This window comes from Antennarius striatus, chromosome 15 (assembly GCF_040054535.1).
Source record: "Antennarius striatus isolate MH-2024 chromosome 15, ASM4005453v1, whole genome shotgun sequence".
Classification (NCBI taxonomy): domain Eukaryota; kingdom Metazoa; phylum Chordata; class Actinopteri; order Lophiiformes; family Antennariidae; genus Antennarius; species Antennarius striatus.
In genome coordinates, this window is record NC_090790.1 from 15,528,794 (window position 1) to 15,547,043 (window position 18,250).

At 41.2% G+C, this 18,250-nt stretch overlaps 1 protein-coding gene and 1 long non-coding RNA gene across 5 annotated transcripts; both read right to left on the bottom strand.

Annotated features, from left to right (window-relative positions):
- Positions 1-115: 115 nt before the first annotated feature.
- Positions 116-15,252, bottom strand: zer1 (zyg-11 related, cell cycle regulator). 3 transcript variants are annotated; one of them, XM_068335617.1, is made up of 17 exons: positions 14,857-15,252; positions 13,902-14,114; positions 13,653-13,803; positions 11,195-11,649; positions 9,714-9,887; positions 9,469-9,583; positions 9,203-9,349; positions 8,885-9,058; positions 7,673-7,888; positions 7,293-7,334; positions 6,226-6,345; positions 6,017-6,132; positions 5,505-5,693; positions 5,165-5,262; positions 4,936-5,038; positions 3,623-3,730; positions 116-3,520 (listed from the first exon to the last, which is right to left on the bottom strand). In XM_068335617.1, the coding sequence occupies exons 2-16, from the start codon at positions 14,066-14,068 to the stop codon at positions 3,643-3,645; spliced, it is 2,355 nt and encodes a 784-aa protein (XP_068191718.1). In that variant the 5' UTR covers positions 14,069-14,114; positions 14,857-15,252; the 3' UTR covers positions 116-3,520; positions 3,623-3,642. The 3 variants fall into 3 exon arrangements, with proteins under 3 accessions (XP_068191718.1, XP_068191717.1, XP_068191716.1); XM_068335616.1 differs by having other exon boundaries at positions 116-3,730; positions 15,094-15,252; XM_068335615.1 differs by having other exon boundaries at positions 116-3,730.
- A 1,108-nt stretch (positions 15,253-16,360) lies between these two features.
- On the bottom strand, positions 16,361-18,225 carry LOC137608986 (uncharacterized). 2 transcript variants are annotated; one of them, XR_011038262.1, is made up of 3 exons: positions 18,168-18,225; positions 17,738-17,850; positions 16,361-16,850 (listed from the first exon to the last, which is right to left on the bottom strand). It is a non-coding gene; the product is annotated as an uncharacterized lncRNA (long non-coding RNA). The 2 variants fall into 2 exon arrangements; XR_011038263.1 differs by having other exon boundaries at positions 18,172-18,217.
- Between the last annotated feature and the right edge of the window lie 25 nt (positions 18,226-18,250).

Genomic DNA, 18,250 nt, shown 5'->3' on the forward strand with positions numbered 1-18,250 from the left:
AGTGGAAAGTTCTCCATCACACTGGGGAGTTTCAAGGTCCATTAAGGGGTTAACACAGCCTCTATTATTAGTGTCATCTGTTGTCACAATCATAAGAAATCAACACACATCTTCATTCTTTAAACACTCCATCTTTATTGCTTATTCATATCTTTACACAAATGGTCTGGTACTATTTAGAACACTAACTGGAATTCCATCATATCTGCGTCAAATATTATTCTTTCCATTTTAAGTTACATTTATCAGCAGTTACAAAAAAATCAATAATAGAGAAACATTAAGAAACTAGTAGATGAAATCTGAAAGTGCCAGCATGTCTCCTGATGCACACACGTCTTTATAAATAACAATCAAAGCCACCAGTCGCTACGAGTTCTGACCGACACCTTGGTTCTCTCAGCTCCAGACATTAGTTCTTCTTGGAAGGCAGAATGTCTTCAAATTTTAAAGAAGCCGATGGAAACTTATATCAAAATGACCATCTACTTTGTTGAGAGAAGTTTACATCTCTATTAGCATCTTTATTCAAACACTGTGATTCATGAGAACTAAAGAGTCAGAGGAAAAGTTCTTTAGATCACACATGATCCAAAATCCTCTTCAAATCCACATGTCAGAATTCCAGAAAGAAACTTAAAAGTCTGTAGTAAAGCTTTTTATGTCACACCACTGCTTTAACATTACTTAAGAGATATAAACAGAGCTTTTACCAATCATTTTCCCATAAATCACACAAATAAAAACTGTACAGGAGACTAAAAAAATCATGTGAGCGGGTAAACAAACACCATACATGATATGAAAGAGCTTGAACACATCATTAGGTATGACTTATGAGCAGATTCCTCATCTGTGTGGAAGTGGGGGGGGGGGGACGAGGCCGGCACTAGGAACGACACACTTGCCACTGCGCTACATATCATTGTGCGATGCTGAAGAGCTGGAGCTCATTCAACCAGCACAGTTCACGACACCATGTCGGTATGACGCGCACTGGCATTGGTTAAAGTAGGATATGGTAGGTCTACAAGACACCCCTCCAAGTGGAGTCAATGCAGTCGGGTCATTAATTAAAGTGAACCTACAATAACGTGGCAACAATGTGATGCTCTAGGAAGGAACTGGAGGTAGAAACTGAAGCACTGACCCAGAAATGCTCTGCACAGAACCACCTGGATGATTCCCCTGTGTCAGGAAAGATGGGAGAGGAACCGGCAAGGAAACATTTAGTGGATACAGGAATTTAGTTCAAGATTTTTTTGTTCGTTTTCTTAACTTCTACAATTACCTCAATTACCCAGAAATTGCTAGAGATTTCCATCAAACATGTGACGGTGAGATGGGCATGTGGTTTGAACCCAGACAGCGTGGTAAACAACAATATTTATATGGGTGTGTCTAGCGAAGGACAGCCATGAGTCAATGCTTTGACGTGGGTGGGGAAACGCTCTCTACTGAAAGCCACTCCAGCCACTCTTTGGGACGGGAACTGTTGGGCAAACACAACCAAAGAAGAGAATATTGATCATTCAAAGCTGAATGAACAGTAGAATCAGTTGTGGAATTATTTGTATGACTTCCATGGAACTTATCAACCTACTCTGCATTTACTTTTAAGAGGCGAGGAATTTAAATAACCCGCCTCTATTGAAAATGAATCCATTGCCCGGGTATATCCAGAACAATTTAACATGATCTGTTCTGTGTTGCTAAGACAGCAAATGCCTTATAAAGTTTATCTTTGTTCGTGTTAAAACAGTTTGTCCCCCGTTCTCATGGATCAGGAGCGGCCCCTGGTGATTGGACCACCTTACACCCGTTATGGTTATAGTTATGGTCGTACGACAGGCCACGAGAGCCCTGGCTTCCATTCGCACACCTTCCTTTGACATTTGGATTTACTAGCTTTGAACGATTTGCAGAAGCAGCTAAAGCATTTATGCCAATTTAAATGTTAAACACACATTAAATATAAGTTTATTTTTCTGTCACTTGATGTGAGGCTAACACCATGGGGCTGCTCGTACCGAAACAGGAGAACTGATTCTGGGATGACTTCATCACAGTAGTGATGTCTCACAGGGAACAGTGTGGGTATAGTACTGCAGGGGACAAGTAAAACATGATGTGGTGGTTGAAGCGGTCAGCCAACGACCACAGGCACTAAGCTGCTGCTCTCAGGGTCCAATCAGCTTGTCTCAGAAAAACAGTTCATCAGCTCCCGTTCAGCCTCTGGAGCGTTGGTGAGGAGAGGTAGACTGGTTTATGTAGGGCTGGTTCATGTGTACGACTGATCAACTGATTAATGTGAAAGACTGGTAAATGTGTACGCCGGATTAATATGAATGACTGGTTAACGTGTACGACTGATTCATCTGTACGACTGTGAGTTGACTTCTAAATGTGTTTGACTGGTTCATGTTTACTACTGGTTGATATAAATTACTGGGTCACCTAAATGACTGCTTAATGTAGCACTGGCTCATGAACAACTGGTTCAAGTGTATAGTGATCAATGTGTATAGTGATCAATGTGTACAGTGATCAATGGTGTTTCCTCTGTGCTGACAGGATGTTGTTACTGCAGTGACTGCTCCTATCATCAGTCGCCATCTGGACTGAACATTAAAAAGCCTTAAGTTTGGATGTTAATACAATCGCCCTGATTAGATCTGTGCTAATAGCATGTAGCTGGTGTGAGCGTCTGTCCTCACACACGTGTGCTAATAGCTTGTAGCTGGTGTCAGCGTCTGTCCTCACACACGTGTGCTAATAGCATGTAGCTGGTGTGAAGGTCTACCCTCCACTCATGGTGAAACTCACCTCCACCTCGAGTGAGGACAAGAACAGAAGCTGCTTGAGGGTTAGAGACACCTACTGGATGGTTTGTGGAGCAGATCCCGATCACGTGTGAATGACTGGGTTTGTGTGTCTGGGTTCTCTGCACTGACCGTACGTTAGATCATCAACATTAAATAAAGATCGAAGTCATGGTGTTTATATCATAAAACACAGTAAAAAGATGAGACAACAGAATATTTACAGATATAACAAACAAGTCCGTCGTTGTGCCACAAGAACTGGGAAGACGTCCCTCTGTCAGCATCAGTGTGATGCTAACCTGCATCCCACACGCATCATGGCTAATATTCACTGTACATGTGTGAACAGCTCAGTGTCCTCCACACGCGTGACGGAGGGAGCAGAACACACAACCTGCTGCGATTTTGTTCTAATGTATGTCTGTAGTGGGAGAGAGCTGGGAACCCACCCAAAACCACTGCTCTGTTCAGTCACACACACACACACACACACACACACACACACACACACACACACACACACACACACACACACACACACACACACACACACACACACACACACACACACACACACACACACACACACACACACACACACACACACACACACACACACACACACACAGTGTGTGTTTTCAGTCCTGCGTGTTGTGTTCAGGTCCAAAGTGCCGTGGAGGCTCAGAGACACGTTTCTGCTTGACAAAACAAGAATGATAGAGTAATGCACACACCGACCCTGTGGTGAAGACAGTAGGACAGTAGGTTCTTAGCATGGTTAGCTTTATGCTGCTCACAATCACAGCCTCCTGGGAGGTCAGCCTCTCTGTCCGTAGTTGACCTCCTGACCTTGGTTTGTATCCATCGGATCTTCTTTGAAGTTCTCACACTGCTCCATTACTTTACTGAAAAATGAAAGTATTTTAAAAGTTAGCTAAAGATGGGACACTCCACCTGAGATGGATGCAGTTCCGCTCTGAAACAATGAGAAGGTTCCACTCATGAGAATGAAGCCACAGAGGAGTTCATGTCTCCAAAATATTCATGTTCTCCATGTTAATTTAGCTGTGAAATACTAATACTAATAATAAATACTAATACAAATAATAAATTAATACTAAAAAATACTAATAACAAATACTAATAGTAATACTAATAACAAATACTAACAGTAATACTAATAAAATTACTAATATTAATACTAATAATAAATATAAATAATTACTATTACTGAAAAGTACTAATAACAATAAATACTAATAATAATAAACCCTCACAGCAATACTAATGATAAATACTAAAAGTAATACAGTACTATTAATAAATACTAATTGTAACACTAACGATAAATAATAACAGTAATACTAATAAATACTAATAACTACTAACAGTAATAGTAATAATAAATTCTAACAGTATTACTAATAATATATACAGTACTAATGGTAATACTAATGATAAATTTTAATATTAACACTAATAATAATTACTACTAGTAATACTAATGTTAAATACTACTAGTTAATACTGACAATAAAATCTGATAGTAATATTAATAATAAATTCTAATCACTGCCTTTCCACCTCCCAGTTGTCGACAGGACACTAATATGTTATTAAATTCAAGTGCATTTAGGCTAAAGTGGCAGAAAATAAAAACGTTATCAAATTCCACAAAAGGAATAATGAAAGTGCTTTCTTTATGAATCTCATGTTTTACACTGGTGGGACTGCAGCTCATTGAATTTTGTTAGTATTTATACCAATAACAGTCCTACTCAATCCAAACGATGAACTTGTTCAAAAACTAAAACTGATTTGAAACAAACTTCAGCTTTCATTTCCCGGTAAGATAACTCAACTAACTTTGTTAATTAAATGTCCACTGTTTTCTGCCAACATTCCTCTTAGTGTATTTGTCTGATCATCATAGCTGTCCATTATTGTTAGGGGGATAGTACTCATTCAGGAAAGTCATAGTACTTTTACATGTAGGAGTAGAGATAAACAGAAACCTGAGACCAAAGCATCAGCTGGAGAATTTATCCTGATAATCCTGATAGCGAATGAGCAGCAATCACATGCTGAAGCACAGACATGTCAGTCTCACCTGGCCATGTCCTTGGTCTCTGGCTGTGAACTCTCCAGTTCCAGAACTTTCTCAAGAAGACTGATTCCTCCTTCCTTTATCAACAGGGGGCAGTACTTGCTAGCTGGAAACCAAAATGAAGATAAAGATAGGGTTACAGTATGATAAGTGATGATGCTAATGCTAGGCCCTGAGCAGCAGGTACAACAGTGGTGACGCTAATGCTACGCATTGGGCAGCAGGTACTCACGGTAGACGGACACCAGGTTGAAGAGCGCCCACGTGGCCCAGTGCTGGCTGACAGGGGAGATGCTCTGGGGCAACAGCCGCAGGATGGGTTCAAATGACCTGAAGGAGACCAAAGTCAGGTTAGCATGAAACACTAGCATGGAAGAAACCATGATTAAGTGAAGTAGGGAATGCTTTCTCTTCTCTTTCATATTTATAGCTTCTGTTGTTGAGAAATCTGTGTTTTGCTGTCGTGCTAAAAAACCGTTGGGTTTGTTCTTGTTGAAAGTTCTGGGCCAGTCAAAGTACTGATGCAGGGGTCAAGGAGTCCACTGAATTTAAGGACATATAGACATAATGACCTGTAATTGATGTTGCGACGTGAACTGACATCCCAGCTTTGGATGGCGTCCCACATCTTGTTCATTACAGTCTCTCTTTGCGGTTCGTCCATGGACCAAACCTCTGGCCCATCAAACATGATGTGTGAGAGCACACCACAGGCATTGTAGGACACCTCGATCCCGTCGGCCTTACTGTCCAGCAGGTTACTGTGAAAGCATTGGTGGAGGAGAAAAATCTGAGCATACGTCTGAATGAAACACGATCTGAGTGCAAAAACACTTTTGTCCTGTCCTGCTCTATCCGGTCTTGTCAGAGCAAAGTGAAGTCACCTTGGAGATATCAGCAAAAAAAAGTTAATTATATTTTTATGCATTTTCCTTAAATATATATATGTGTGTGTGTGTGTGTGTGTGTGTGTGTGTGTGTGTGTGTGTGTATGTACACACACACACACTGGGATATATTATAACAGGTGACCAAAACCAGTCAAGAACAGGTTGAACATGGCGGGGGTTCAGCGTCCCTGTACCTGAACACAGTGATGAACTGTGGGGTAAGCAGCTGAGGCCTCAGCGCTTTGACCTCAGCAACATTTCCCAGCAGCCCCAGCATGTTGCGGTGAAGCTCCTGCTTGTCTGGAAACTCCTGAACACAGTTCATAAAAGAATAAGAGAGGTGTTTGGGATATAGTCTACAAATGTGTGGATAGAATGCTTAAAATTATGTGTTGCAAATTACCTGTAGACACTCCAGAAAGAGACTCATGCCCCGACAGTTGAGGAACATCTGACAGTTGTCAGGAGTCTCATCAGTGATGTTCCACAGAGCGCTCCAGGAAAACTCCATCACCTGGTCACACTGCATGAAAACACATGTTCAGGAATCAGGTTTACTGGAATTGGAGAAACGTGACAGTCATTTGTCATCTCCTTTGTTTCTATTATGTGGAACTTCGTTCCTTTCTTTGTCAGTCAGCGAACTGCATGTCATGTTTTCTTCTCTGAGTCAGCGGAGCAGGAATGTAACTTTTGTATTTGTGTTTTCTGACAGTTGTAACTTGTATTTATGTAAATGTTAAATGAATCTTTCTTATATGGGTGGAATATCATCAGATTTTATTCACTACTCAAATTATTTACTAAACTGAAAAGTGTTAATACACCATATATATGCATTAAAAAAAATTTCTCTTAGACCAGACAGCATTGAGAACTCAAATTTTCTCCACGGCAGTTCAGTTTCCCTTTATATTACCACACCTAAAAGTACCCGTCCCACAGTCTGACCCTCAGAATAAGCTTTGGCCATGAAAACCTGAATTCAGAATCTGTTATCACAGAGTATCATTATTAGTTTGACAGTTTTTCAGAAAACAGATTTCACTGAACTCTGGTTTTGTTCAAAATATTGCTTTGGGACTCTTAAAGATTTGCTAAATTTGACACACAACTGAAGTCCTTTCATTTGAAACCTGAATCAAGATGTTCAGAATTTATTCTTACTCATTTTTGTCAAAACACTGTAGTATCCATGGAGTTAGAAACAGAAATCATTTAACTGCACAATTGTGCCGTGGTAAGAAAGGTAAGGACATATTCTGGATGCAAAGGATGATATAGATCAAATGGCCAATAAACCATTAAACTCATTGATTCCTCTGCAAAATGTTCCATCAAAACTATTTCCAAATTTTGAATTTAACAATCCTAGCAAAAAGGTAAAACAAAGCAACAGCCACTAAAACAGAAGTAACAGTCTTCCTCGTGCATGTGAAGGAACTGATGCTAATACAAGAGAACACTCACCATTCTGTCCTGAAGCTTCTTCTGGATTAAATTCAACATCGTCTGAAAGGAGGAAATCACAGAAGACAATCAGTTTGATTTCATGATTGCGTTCATAAAAAACACAATGTTCAGCATCCAGTAAAACACTCTCCATTCATTGATACTGTCATAAGACAGGACGGTGCTCTTGTGCTGACCTGACTGACCAACACAGTCTGCATCACTGCAGTACGGTCCCAACTTTATTTACCATTAATAGGCCCCACTGCAATTTAGAAAGTCTAACAAACACATTAAACTCAGCATGCTTTTATAACGCTAGTGAAAAAACACACCAGGAATAACAACATGTCTTCCTCTCTCTTTAACAATAAACTTCTGAATGATGGTGGGTGTACCTTGACAAACCCCATCTTTCCCACAGCTTCTTTGTGTTGGTTGTCCACCTGACAGACCAGAGCATTGCAGAGGTGCACCGCAATTCTCTGGATGGACTCGTCCTGCCGGGCCGGCTCCAGGATTTTCAAGAGCAGCTGGTTGACACGACTGTACTGGAACTCCAACTCGTCTGGGATGCTGAAGTTACACAGAGTCAAGCAGCAGTTCCTCTGAACCTGGTGTTGGGTAGAGAGGGAGAACACTCACTAGTGTCTGAGGACTGAAGAACAGCATAGAATAAGTACTTAAAGTTAACAGTGAATATCAGTCAATGCCAGATCAGGACTAACTTCCAGCAACAACATTCTGAAAATCAGAAAAATTGTACACAAAATGTTTGTAGTAAATTACACAATGCTACTGCTAGGAAGTAAAATCCACCCTGAATAAATAGAATAGATGAACAGATCATGAACTTTGACTTAAACGTTCCTGGGTCAAAGCTCATGAGCCTGTCAGGGCAACTTTGGTCCAAGGCTGGGGAGCAGCAATGGAAAAGAAACCATCGCCTCACAATTCATATCTGGCCCTCTGTACTTCCAGAAGAAGTTGGGTAGATGCCCACAGAGCCATGTCATGTGGAATGTTAAATTAAATGATAAATATTCTGCAGCAAGACTATTAATGGCTTTAAATAAACATCAAGAGTTGAAATCAATTCAAAAATCAAACTGGAAGACGATGCAACAGCGACGACATGGAAGAGGTGTTCATGACTTGAAGTGCTGTCAAAAAGGGCGCATTCTGCACAAATTTGAGGTCCAAGAGGCAAGAGTGATCCAGACTAACAGAAATCTTTACAGTAATTTAGCCTGGAGCTCAGAGAAGTGTGAACAGACTTCAAGGTCTGGCCAGTAACGAAAGGCTTTACTTTTGGAAAAGACAGAACTGGAAAACTCAGAACCCAACAGAATGCATCTGTTTGTCAAATTTAAGAGGGACATAAAAAGTTTTTAAAAAAAGCCTGAACACCGAGACCTGACACTTAAAAGTTTTTCTTAGACAAACTACTGGGGGGTGCCACACTGCATGTTTGACCGTCCACATTCCTCTGTTCCACTGCAATTACAGTACTTAATAAGCTTCAGAATTTTTACAAGGGATCCAAAACATTTCTCATCACAACTAAAACTGATGTCAGTACTACAAAAGAGGCCACAAAGCAGACTTACAGTAACCTCCTGGTACTGTTCCATTCCATTTAGTACCACTTGAATGACGTCTCGGCGCAACCTGACACTCTGGTCACTGCGGTACTCGGTGTTGGTCAGGTAGTATAAAGCAGCACTGCCCGTCACCTGGATACTCTTATCATACTTATGGCACTTCAGTGCTGCTATGACGAGCTGAAAGGAGGGAACATATATGAGAACAGCATGAGAGAGAGAGAGAGAGAGAGAGAGGGACACTCAGAATCCCTGCAAGAGCATTTCAAGAGAAGTCACTCATGTAAGCACCTCCAAAGAAAACCACAATCAAACTGATCGTACTTGCAAAGCTCGGAGCAGATGGTTGCAGTGTTGTATCCGTGCGATGTCAAACAGCTGATTGATAGCTCGGTGGGCCAACTCAGGACGAAACTCTGTGTAAGCTTCAATGGCATTCAGGACTTGGTCTTCATTCTTGGATCCAGTCACCTGAAGATGGGCAGATGAGACTTACGGGCACGAGGTAGGGAAGTACGTACACACACACACACACACACACACACGCACACACACAAACACAAAATGTCGGAGCCCTCTCTCACCAGTACCTTATAAGCTGGGATGTGTGTCACATTACAGAGGGTGGTGTCATATAAGCCTAGAAACTGCAACGGTCTCTTCAGCTCCTGGAAGGGATAGATGCTACTTTTGCATGGCTCGATACTGGAAGTGATAGAGAGATTGTTCAGAATTCATTTGTTATTTGAATGCAAAAGAAAAAAAGCAACCTCTAAAAACGGCAACAGATTTCATCAAGTTTCTGCAGCAAACACTCCTGAAGTTGGTCACCCACCTGGGCCTTCCCATAGCTTCTTCAAAATGTGGAACGGTGCAGTTATCTAGCATAACGTGACCGGAGATGTCCAGCGACACCAGATTGACCAGACGCTGGACGATGGATGTCAAAATCTTCCTCGTCATTTTAAACTTGGAGGCTCGTCTGCTATCCCTTGAGATGTCAAGATGTCTGAAGAATGCAGAGGTTTATCAGTGACAAGAGTGCTTTCGTGATGACTGGTGATTAAATAGAGGACCGATTAATTAAATTCAGTGAAGAAGAAACATTTCTAGCTTCACATTTCAAAGATATTCTTTTCCAGACTTGTTGCTGCAGCGTTACAATCCCTAAAAAATAAAATATAGCTTTCAGGGTTAACAGGGTAAATGCAGCTACACAACATAACATATACACTCCAAATCATAAGAACACAATAGAGGCAGTGCTGTTATCTCATAGCACAAAGGTTTGGGGTTCAACTCCCCTGAGAGCCAGGGAGCTTTTCTTTCTCACCTGTCTCCATAGGGTCCAGGTTCTCTGACTTCCTCCCACAGTTCAAAAACAGGCAGAAAAGGTGTTTTGGTGAAATGACTCAGTGTGAACATTGGTGTGAATGGTGGTGTGTCTGTGTTTGTATGTGTTTATTAACTGGCTTATTGATGATGTTTGTGGGTTTTGTTCCTTTCCTTGTTATTGTAACTGGTCATAAATGTCTTACCACTAAATGAAAGTGTTAGAGACACCATGTAATGTTTTGTCGCTTGAGCAGCTTCAACTAAACTCAACACAGACATGCTAACATTGGCTGTGACTGCTAAATGCACTTAGCATTAGATTCCCAATCAGGGTCCCCATCAACTTTGAGTGTGTGGAGCTGAAGCTGTGGTCCAATCCCACACTTCCATACTCACTAAACACAGTATGAAAAAACGCTCTTTACAATGAGTTTCCATAAGGCAAAAAGTTAACTGTGGAACAATGGACTCTTTTAACACAAAGTGTCATCTCGCCTTAATGGAAAGTGAAGAGTTTACAAAAGTTTGACTTTGAATGAGTCACCATCTCGTCTGCAGTCACTTCTTCACATAAAAGACAAAACTACTCACTAACACACACTCATACTGTACCTATGTACAATTTTAGAGTGATTGATTCATCTGAGTGGTGGGAGGAAGCTGGAGAACCCATAGATATCCCACACAGATGCAGAAAGAACATACAAACTCCACACAGAAAGGACTTGAACCCGGATTCTTCTTGTTGTGAGGCGACGTTGCGACCCAATGCACCACTGTGCCGCCCTTCACTTGACTATTAACTGCTAAAACCATACTGTCGTTTCTGTAAGACAATCTGATGCTCTAAAACCATAACTTCAGTCCAGTGGATAAAGCAGACGTTTATATTCATTTCCATACAACTTACCGAAGTTAGTAATATTATTTTCTTGTTCCAGCACATGACAACTTCCATGTAAAAGCCCTCTGCTGCCTTACCTGAGATTATAAATCTCCACCACTGTGCTGACCAATTCTTCTGAGAGGTCGACGTTGTAGAGCACAAGAGACGCCAGTCTGTCTTTCCATTGGATGAGAAAAGCTGTTCCTAGTAACTGTACATTAGATAGGTCAAGGGAGGTGAGAGACTTCAGGGGTCTGAGCAGGGTCTCCACATCCACCTCATCAGGCAGGCCGCCTATGTTGAGCAACCTGAGTCGGTTGAAGCCATGGAAGTTAAAGTCCGTCTCCAATGCTTGTCTTGAAACTGGGGTCTCCTCATCATCATCTTCTGAATCTTCATTGCAGGCAAGAGGGGCACCACCCTTCTTGTCAAAGATGTGGCCACAGCCAAACAGACAAAGAGACACCAGTGTCTCACGGAAACAGGTCAGAGCTTTCAAGCTGCGTGATGTCAGACTGTTGCAGTAGGTGAGGTGCAGCTCAATCAGGTCCTGCCAGAAAACAACGAAACAATTCCCAAGTTTGAGCATCGCAGTTCATTGGTTACACAGACTTATGCACAAACAAAGAATTATGATAGTAACAGACTATCTTTAATCTTATTTAAATGCTATATGACTTCTAAAAATCCAAAGCAGACATGAAAGTTGCCATCTGTATGTTAGGAGCCTTGGTCACGCAAGCAGCAGTGAGGAGAGTTTAGCAGTCTCTGACGCTGTTAAAAGTAATGACAGCTGGCTTATTCCTTCCACTATGTTTGTGACAAGTCGTCACAAGGTTAGGTTTGACTGCATCGAACATCAGTGGCACATTTGACGCGCTGCGGTTTGATGCAATCACAAGTGACTAGTTTATCATTTAAATACGTCTGTATAGAAACCAATACGCAGAGGGGAAATTTTAAGACTATAAAATACATTATTACTCATACAATACATTATCATACTTAAGCTATAGCACTTAAGATGACTGTATTATGATGATATATGATCTGATATGCTGTAAAATTGAATATACTTTATTCCTTATCCATGTAAAAAACAAAAACACAACAAGTGAATTCTAAATGGACTGAACTGACAACACCTCTTTGAGTGGCTGACCATTCAAAGTGATTAACAAGCCACCAGCCACCTGCCCTGGAGGAGTGGTAACCATCAGCACCATCATCACCATCACAAACACATCAACTGAACAGCTCAGGGTTTGTCATCCTGCCCAGGATACCAGCAGCCTGCAGAGGCCGGGCATCAATCCATTGACCTTCTACTAAGTGGACGATGACCCCATGTCCAAATGAACTGAGGAATCAAAACATCCAAACCCAAACCCCTTCAGCTTCACACTTCAGGTTCAAACCACATTAATTAGTCATCAATTTCTTCTTGCAATTTTAAGCAAAAAACAACAAAAAACAAATTTTTCCCCAGAATTGAGCAGCCGCACTACCAACTGACAGAAATCTGTCACAGCAACCTTTAAGCCTTGTGTTTTCAGAACAGAGAGTGGTCCTGTTCAGCCCGCAAAACAATCACACTTACTGAGAGGATTCCATGCATGATAAGAACAAGCTGACATTGTGATCCTTCGTGCACCAAATAAACAGGAGTAAGGTGTGTTTACAAAATGTAAAGACCTCCTTTACCACTTGCTCAATGACTCAAGACTAACTGTTATCAATCAATCAATCAACTTTTATTTGTATAGCGCTTAATCACATAAGCGGACATTTCAAAGCATTTTAACAGATAGAGGAACCCAACAGGAACCACCAGCGTGAGCATACGCATCAGCGGCGGGGGAAGAACTCCTTCACTGAGGAAGAAACTCTGGGCAGGACCCAGACTCTGGAGAGCTGTCCTCCGCCTTGACCGATTGGGTGGAAAAGAAACACCATGAGGATTGCGATATCTTTAACATTCATGAATCATCCCTATCTCCATTATATTTCTTTTCCACCCAACCAGTCAAGGCGGATGCTCACCCTCCAGAGTCTGGGTCCTGCCCGGAGTTTCTTCCTCAACGAGGGTTTTTCCCCCACCACTGTTGCTTATGCTTGCTCTGGAGGGTTCTGTTTGGTTTCTCTGTCTGTTAAAGAGCTTTGAAATATCTGCTGATGTGATTAAGTGCCATACAAATAAATGTTGATTGATTGATTGATTGATTGATTGATTGATTGATTGATTGATTGATTGATTGATTGATTGATTGATTGACTGACTGATAAGGACAGGGTAAGAGAAAGAGAAAGAGACAGCACTGAAGATGCACAGAAACTATGCATTACAGTACTTCACTCTGGTCTAAAACAGTGTTCAAACCCACCAACAGTAGGCAAAGCAAATTAAAAGTCAACCAGTCATTTGGAAGTTTTCTGTTGCAGTTTTTCACTCAAGATGTTAATCCAAATGAACTTGAAAATGAAATCTTCAGTCTAAGGATTTTGAAAGTTGATTTTGAGAAACTAGCTGTGTGCTAACTTGCAGCATCCCACCTGTTTTCTAATCGCCTCTAGATCTTTGTCACGAACGAAGTCTTCTCTCAGCTGCACTCTGCTCAATCTGGTGCTTCGAGGATCCGAGAAGAGGAGGAAGAAGTTTTCCTCTGGTTCAAAGTTACTGTCCGTGTGGACCAACTCCATATATCTGTTAAATAAGGAGGAGAATATCAACAAGCATGACACACTTACAGACAGAACTATTAGAAACAGGGGAGACCTGAATGTAAACGTCCAGACACATACGTGTTAACCAGCTTGTCACAGATCTCACTGGGCAGGAAGATATCTGAGCGCAGGCAGAGCTTGTTCCTGGATCCCTGGTAGCACATGGTCTTCCTGAGGTTCCTCAGGCAGAAGACCGTGGCCAGCGTCATGAGGCTGTCAGGACTGTCTCCTGCTTTTGCTGCCATGTTATCCTCGTCTTCTGCGGCTCAGATCACAGACGGTGCAGGGGACCTAGAACACAAACATTATATGAACGGTTAGGAACTAGAGGCTGTTTCTGAAAGCAAATGTGATCCATGTGAAATAAGTTCTTCATGTTCCAATGCCGACTGAATGAGTGATTATCAAAACAAAAAACAGCAACACAACAGATGAGGATGATGGTAACCAGCCTCATGTCACAGCTTCTTCATCTTGTGGTTGAAGAAGTTAGGTTGGTACTCTGCGCATGATTGTAGTGTTCTGAGTGCTGTCCTCTAACAAGAGAATGCAGCCAATGATAATCAATAACAGTCAAGCTCCAGATCAAACTTCTTTCTACAGATAAATCTGTAGAAAGAAGCCACTACTTGAACTGGTTTTCCTCGTACTCACTAAAACCAGGCTTCTGTTTCATTCCAGGTTGGCCGTCTGCATCTGGCTGCTGTTAGCAACTGATGGCTGCTTCTTTCAACTAGTTTCAGTACGGCTAATCAAAGTGTCTGATTACGTTAGCAACAGTGATTCTAGGAGCTAGTGTGAGTCTGCTAACCTACTGCTCTGGTGTTTGTCTGGTATCACTAATGTAGGTGAAAACACGGAGTCTGGAGGAGAACAGTCTACTGTCACTGAGGTAGCTAGCGGCTAGCGTCCCCTCTGACAACACTAAGTTAGCTAGCTGCTGACACAAACAACACAAGTGATAGCTACTCACTCAGCGGACAGGTAGTTAGTTTACTCACTCAGCGGGTAATTAGTTAGTTTATTCACTCACCGGGTAAGTAGTTAGTTTACTCTCTCAGGTGTGTGCAAGGCGACACTTGTTATGCTAATCTCAGCCTGAACTTGTGTCACTCCTGCATCCCAGCGTCACGTTAGCTCGCTGCTAACGAAGACTTTCCTTGTTGTGGTGTTAGCTCGGTTAGCCTGGGGCTAGCATTAGCCGACGGCTCTACGTGCGGCTCAGGCTGCAGCCGGAGGTCAGCCGCGTTTGAGCTTCATCGGAGTCTACCTCAGCTCTGCCACGGTGCGTGTGTCGGTGTGGGCCACAAGCAGGACTCGTCCCTCATCTGGGTGTCGTTACCGTCCGATGTCAACAAACTGACTCCTCCTCGGTCTCCCACTACTCCTCCTCTCACAGCCCTTCATCCCGTCCTTCCTCTTCTCTTCTTCCGACTTCATCAGTCGTTCTTCCCGTTCCGATGGTTCATGGATAGCTTTACAACCAGTTTACTTCACGTGTTATTATTATTATTATTGTTAGTATTATTATTATTATTATTATTATTATTATTATTATATTATTATTATTATTGTTGTTGTTGTTGTTGTTGTTGTTGTTGTTGTTGTTGTTGTTGTTAATATTATTATTATTATTATAGTGCTGCTGCTGTTGTTGTTGACACTTATCCACTAAAGAGTAGTTACGTGTTGTGAATTCATTCATTGAAAAGGTTAGTCTTTTACATACTAATAAAACAGTGAAGGACAACACAACACAAAAGGTAACAACAACAACAACACATCACAACAGGTAAAACAATACAACAGCTGCATATAAAACCTAAACAGGTGTAATAGAAATTAATGAACTACCCAACTGACAGTTTTTAGGAATACATTTTTTAAATGAAGTTTCACTTTTTTTTTTTAAACATTCTAAATAATGATCATAGTTGAAGTATGTTTATTACAAAATTACGGAATAAAGTTGACGGTCACTAAGCATTAGAAATTGTTTTAAGATTCCAGACAAGTTTAAATGTGGTTTGAGTTTAATATTTATTTTTATTGTAGGGTTTTCAATAGATCTAGATAGTCCCTTTCATAAATTTCATAACGTTTTGTTAGTTGGCTTTTTATTTTAATTAGTCTATAGTTTCCCATGCTCTCATTCAGCCATAATCTTTTAAAACAATGGTTGTGTTTGAATTGCAGGCGCCCTCTGTATTTTCATGTAAGTCATGCAAGTTCCATGTTGATCCATCATGGAGAGTGTCTCTGTGTTGGCATTGCACCTTTAATCCAATTTCAGATCTAGCACAAGAAAGAATAAAAGAAGATTCTAATATTTTGTTTATGTGAGATTTTCCACAGGCAAAACACACACACGTCAGTCAGGAATCTAGTTCATCTATTAACAGCTGAAGAAACATATTTTCCATAGATAATATCTAAAACTGACATTTTTCAAAGTAGATAAGAACTGGTTTTTATGACATACAATTATATCACCACTCAATACTGATAAAGTGTAGTTTTTGTGTAGATGCTGGTGAAAACAAGTCTTTGGTGGAGGTCATTCATCTGTCATGTTACGAGTTTAAGAGCTTCACAATTTTTAGTTGTCTTGTTATAAGTAAATGGTGAATTTTGACAATTTAATGAATGACAAATACATTAACTCAGGAAAAGCAAAGTGTTGCTCTTGCCTTGGTATTTTTCTTTTATTGTTTAGTTGAGGCATAGTGGGTAGCGCTGTCACCGCACAGCAAGGTGGTTCGTGGTTTGAGTCCCGCTCTCAGTGGAGTTTGCATATTCTCCCCGTATCTATGTGGGTTCTTTCTGGGTTCTATAGCTTCCTCCCATCTCCAAAAGCATGCACCTTAGGCAAATTTACCAGTGACAAATTTTCTGCAGGTGTGAGGGTGTACATGAATGTCTGTCTGTCTGTCTTATATGTGGCTCTGCGATACACTGGCGTCGTGCCCAGAGTGGCCCCTGCCTAGCGCCTCCAGTTGGCTGGGATAAGCTCTAGCACTCCACGACCTGTGACAACGGACAAAGAGAAAGTAGAAAATAAATAAATGAATGACTGTTTAAGTTGAGAGGTGGATGTGGCTCAGTGATGGAACAGTGTGCTCCAGCGGTGTGTTACTGACTGTGTGGATGGGCACCGCCTATAGTGAGCAAGTGCACTATGAAAGTACAGTCCATTTACCAAAGCTGTATCACTTCATCACATTATCATTAAGCATGTTTATTTTGTGCAGAAGAGTTTCAAACTAATATCACTTTTTTCTGCCTAATGCAGCCCTATGGGCGCACAAGCCAGTGTTGACTGTGGGCCCTCTAAATTTATCCGGGTTTATTCCAAACCTGGATAAATGTAGAGGTTTGTGGCAGGAAGGGCATGCGGCGTAAAAAACTTACAGCTACAGGGAGAAGAACTAGTGAAGGTGGAGGACTTCAAATACTCGAGGTCAACAGTCCATTAAGTGTGGTGGAAGTGAAAGAAAGGATCCAGCAGGCTGGAACGGGTGCTGTACATGTTCAATCCAGGGTTCTTGATTGATTGATTGATTGATTGATTGATTGATTGATTGATTGACAGCAGTCTTTGCTTGAATGAAGGGTAAAGTTTAAAAGACAGTGGTCACACCAGCCATGGTGTCCAGATTAGAGACAGTGGTGAGGACAGCCATGATGGACAGATTAGAGACAGTGATGCTGAAAAGAAGCATCACTGTTGTAGGTTTAAGAAATTAAGATAAAGAGATGTAAGGCAAGGAGCTGAGACGGGAACTACCAGTTGGAGAGTTTGATCATGTGGTGGGGAGCAGATATTGGACGAACATGGGAGACCCAAAGAGGAAGTGAGGATCTGATGGGAACATCTGGCTGAGGACCCAGTCAAGTTGGTCAACAAATCCTACCTTCAGCAAAGCCTGGAACACTTTCCAATGGATGTGACAGCATTTGCCTGCTCAGTTACAGCCAATGGGATCCAATTCCTTCTGGGGGCCAGGAAGAGTGGCACTCCTATAATCTTAGCAGGATTTGATCAGATAGAACAATGGAATGGTAACAAAATAATGTGTGTGTGTGTGTGTGTGTGTGTGTGTGTGTGTGTGTGTGTGTGTGTGTGTGTGTGTGTGTGTGTACACAAACACATGCACACACACACACTGACACACACGCATATATATATATATATAAAATAAATAAATTTTTATATATATATATATATATATAATGTAATTTACTACAGACAGTAAAATGAAATTGTGGAAAAGCTGCTATAAACATAAAATTTAATAGAGTTGAATTTTGCATATTTCACCTAAGATGTCATCTAATTTGTACCTACTGCGTTGAAACTGGGTTAAGTGCTTCGGGGTCATGCGGAGCCACTTACTAAAACACGAACACACTCGACAAACAAACAC

What these genes read in the sequence shown, in the direction of transcription:
- zer1 (XM_068335616.1), bottom strand. Translation starts at nt 14,068, where the DNA reads ATGGCAGCAAAAGCAGGAGACAGTCCTGACAGCCTCATGACGCTGGCC. An exon ending in GAAAGATGGGGTTTGTCAAG is followed by an intron (nt 7,335 to 7,672) that starts GTACACCCACCA and finishes TCCTCCTTTCAG; the next exon opens with ACGATGTTGAATTTAATCCA. An exon ending in AGAAGCTTCAGGACAGAATG is followed by an intron (nt 6,346 to 7,292) that starts GTGAGTGTTCTC and finishes GTTTTCATGCAG; the next exon opens with TGTGACCAGGTGATGGAGTT.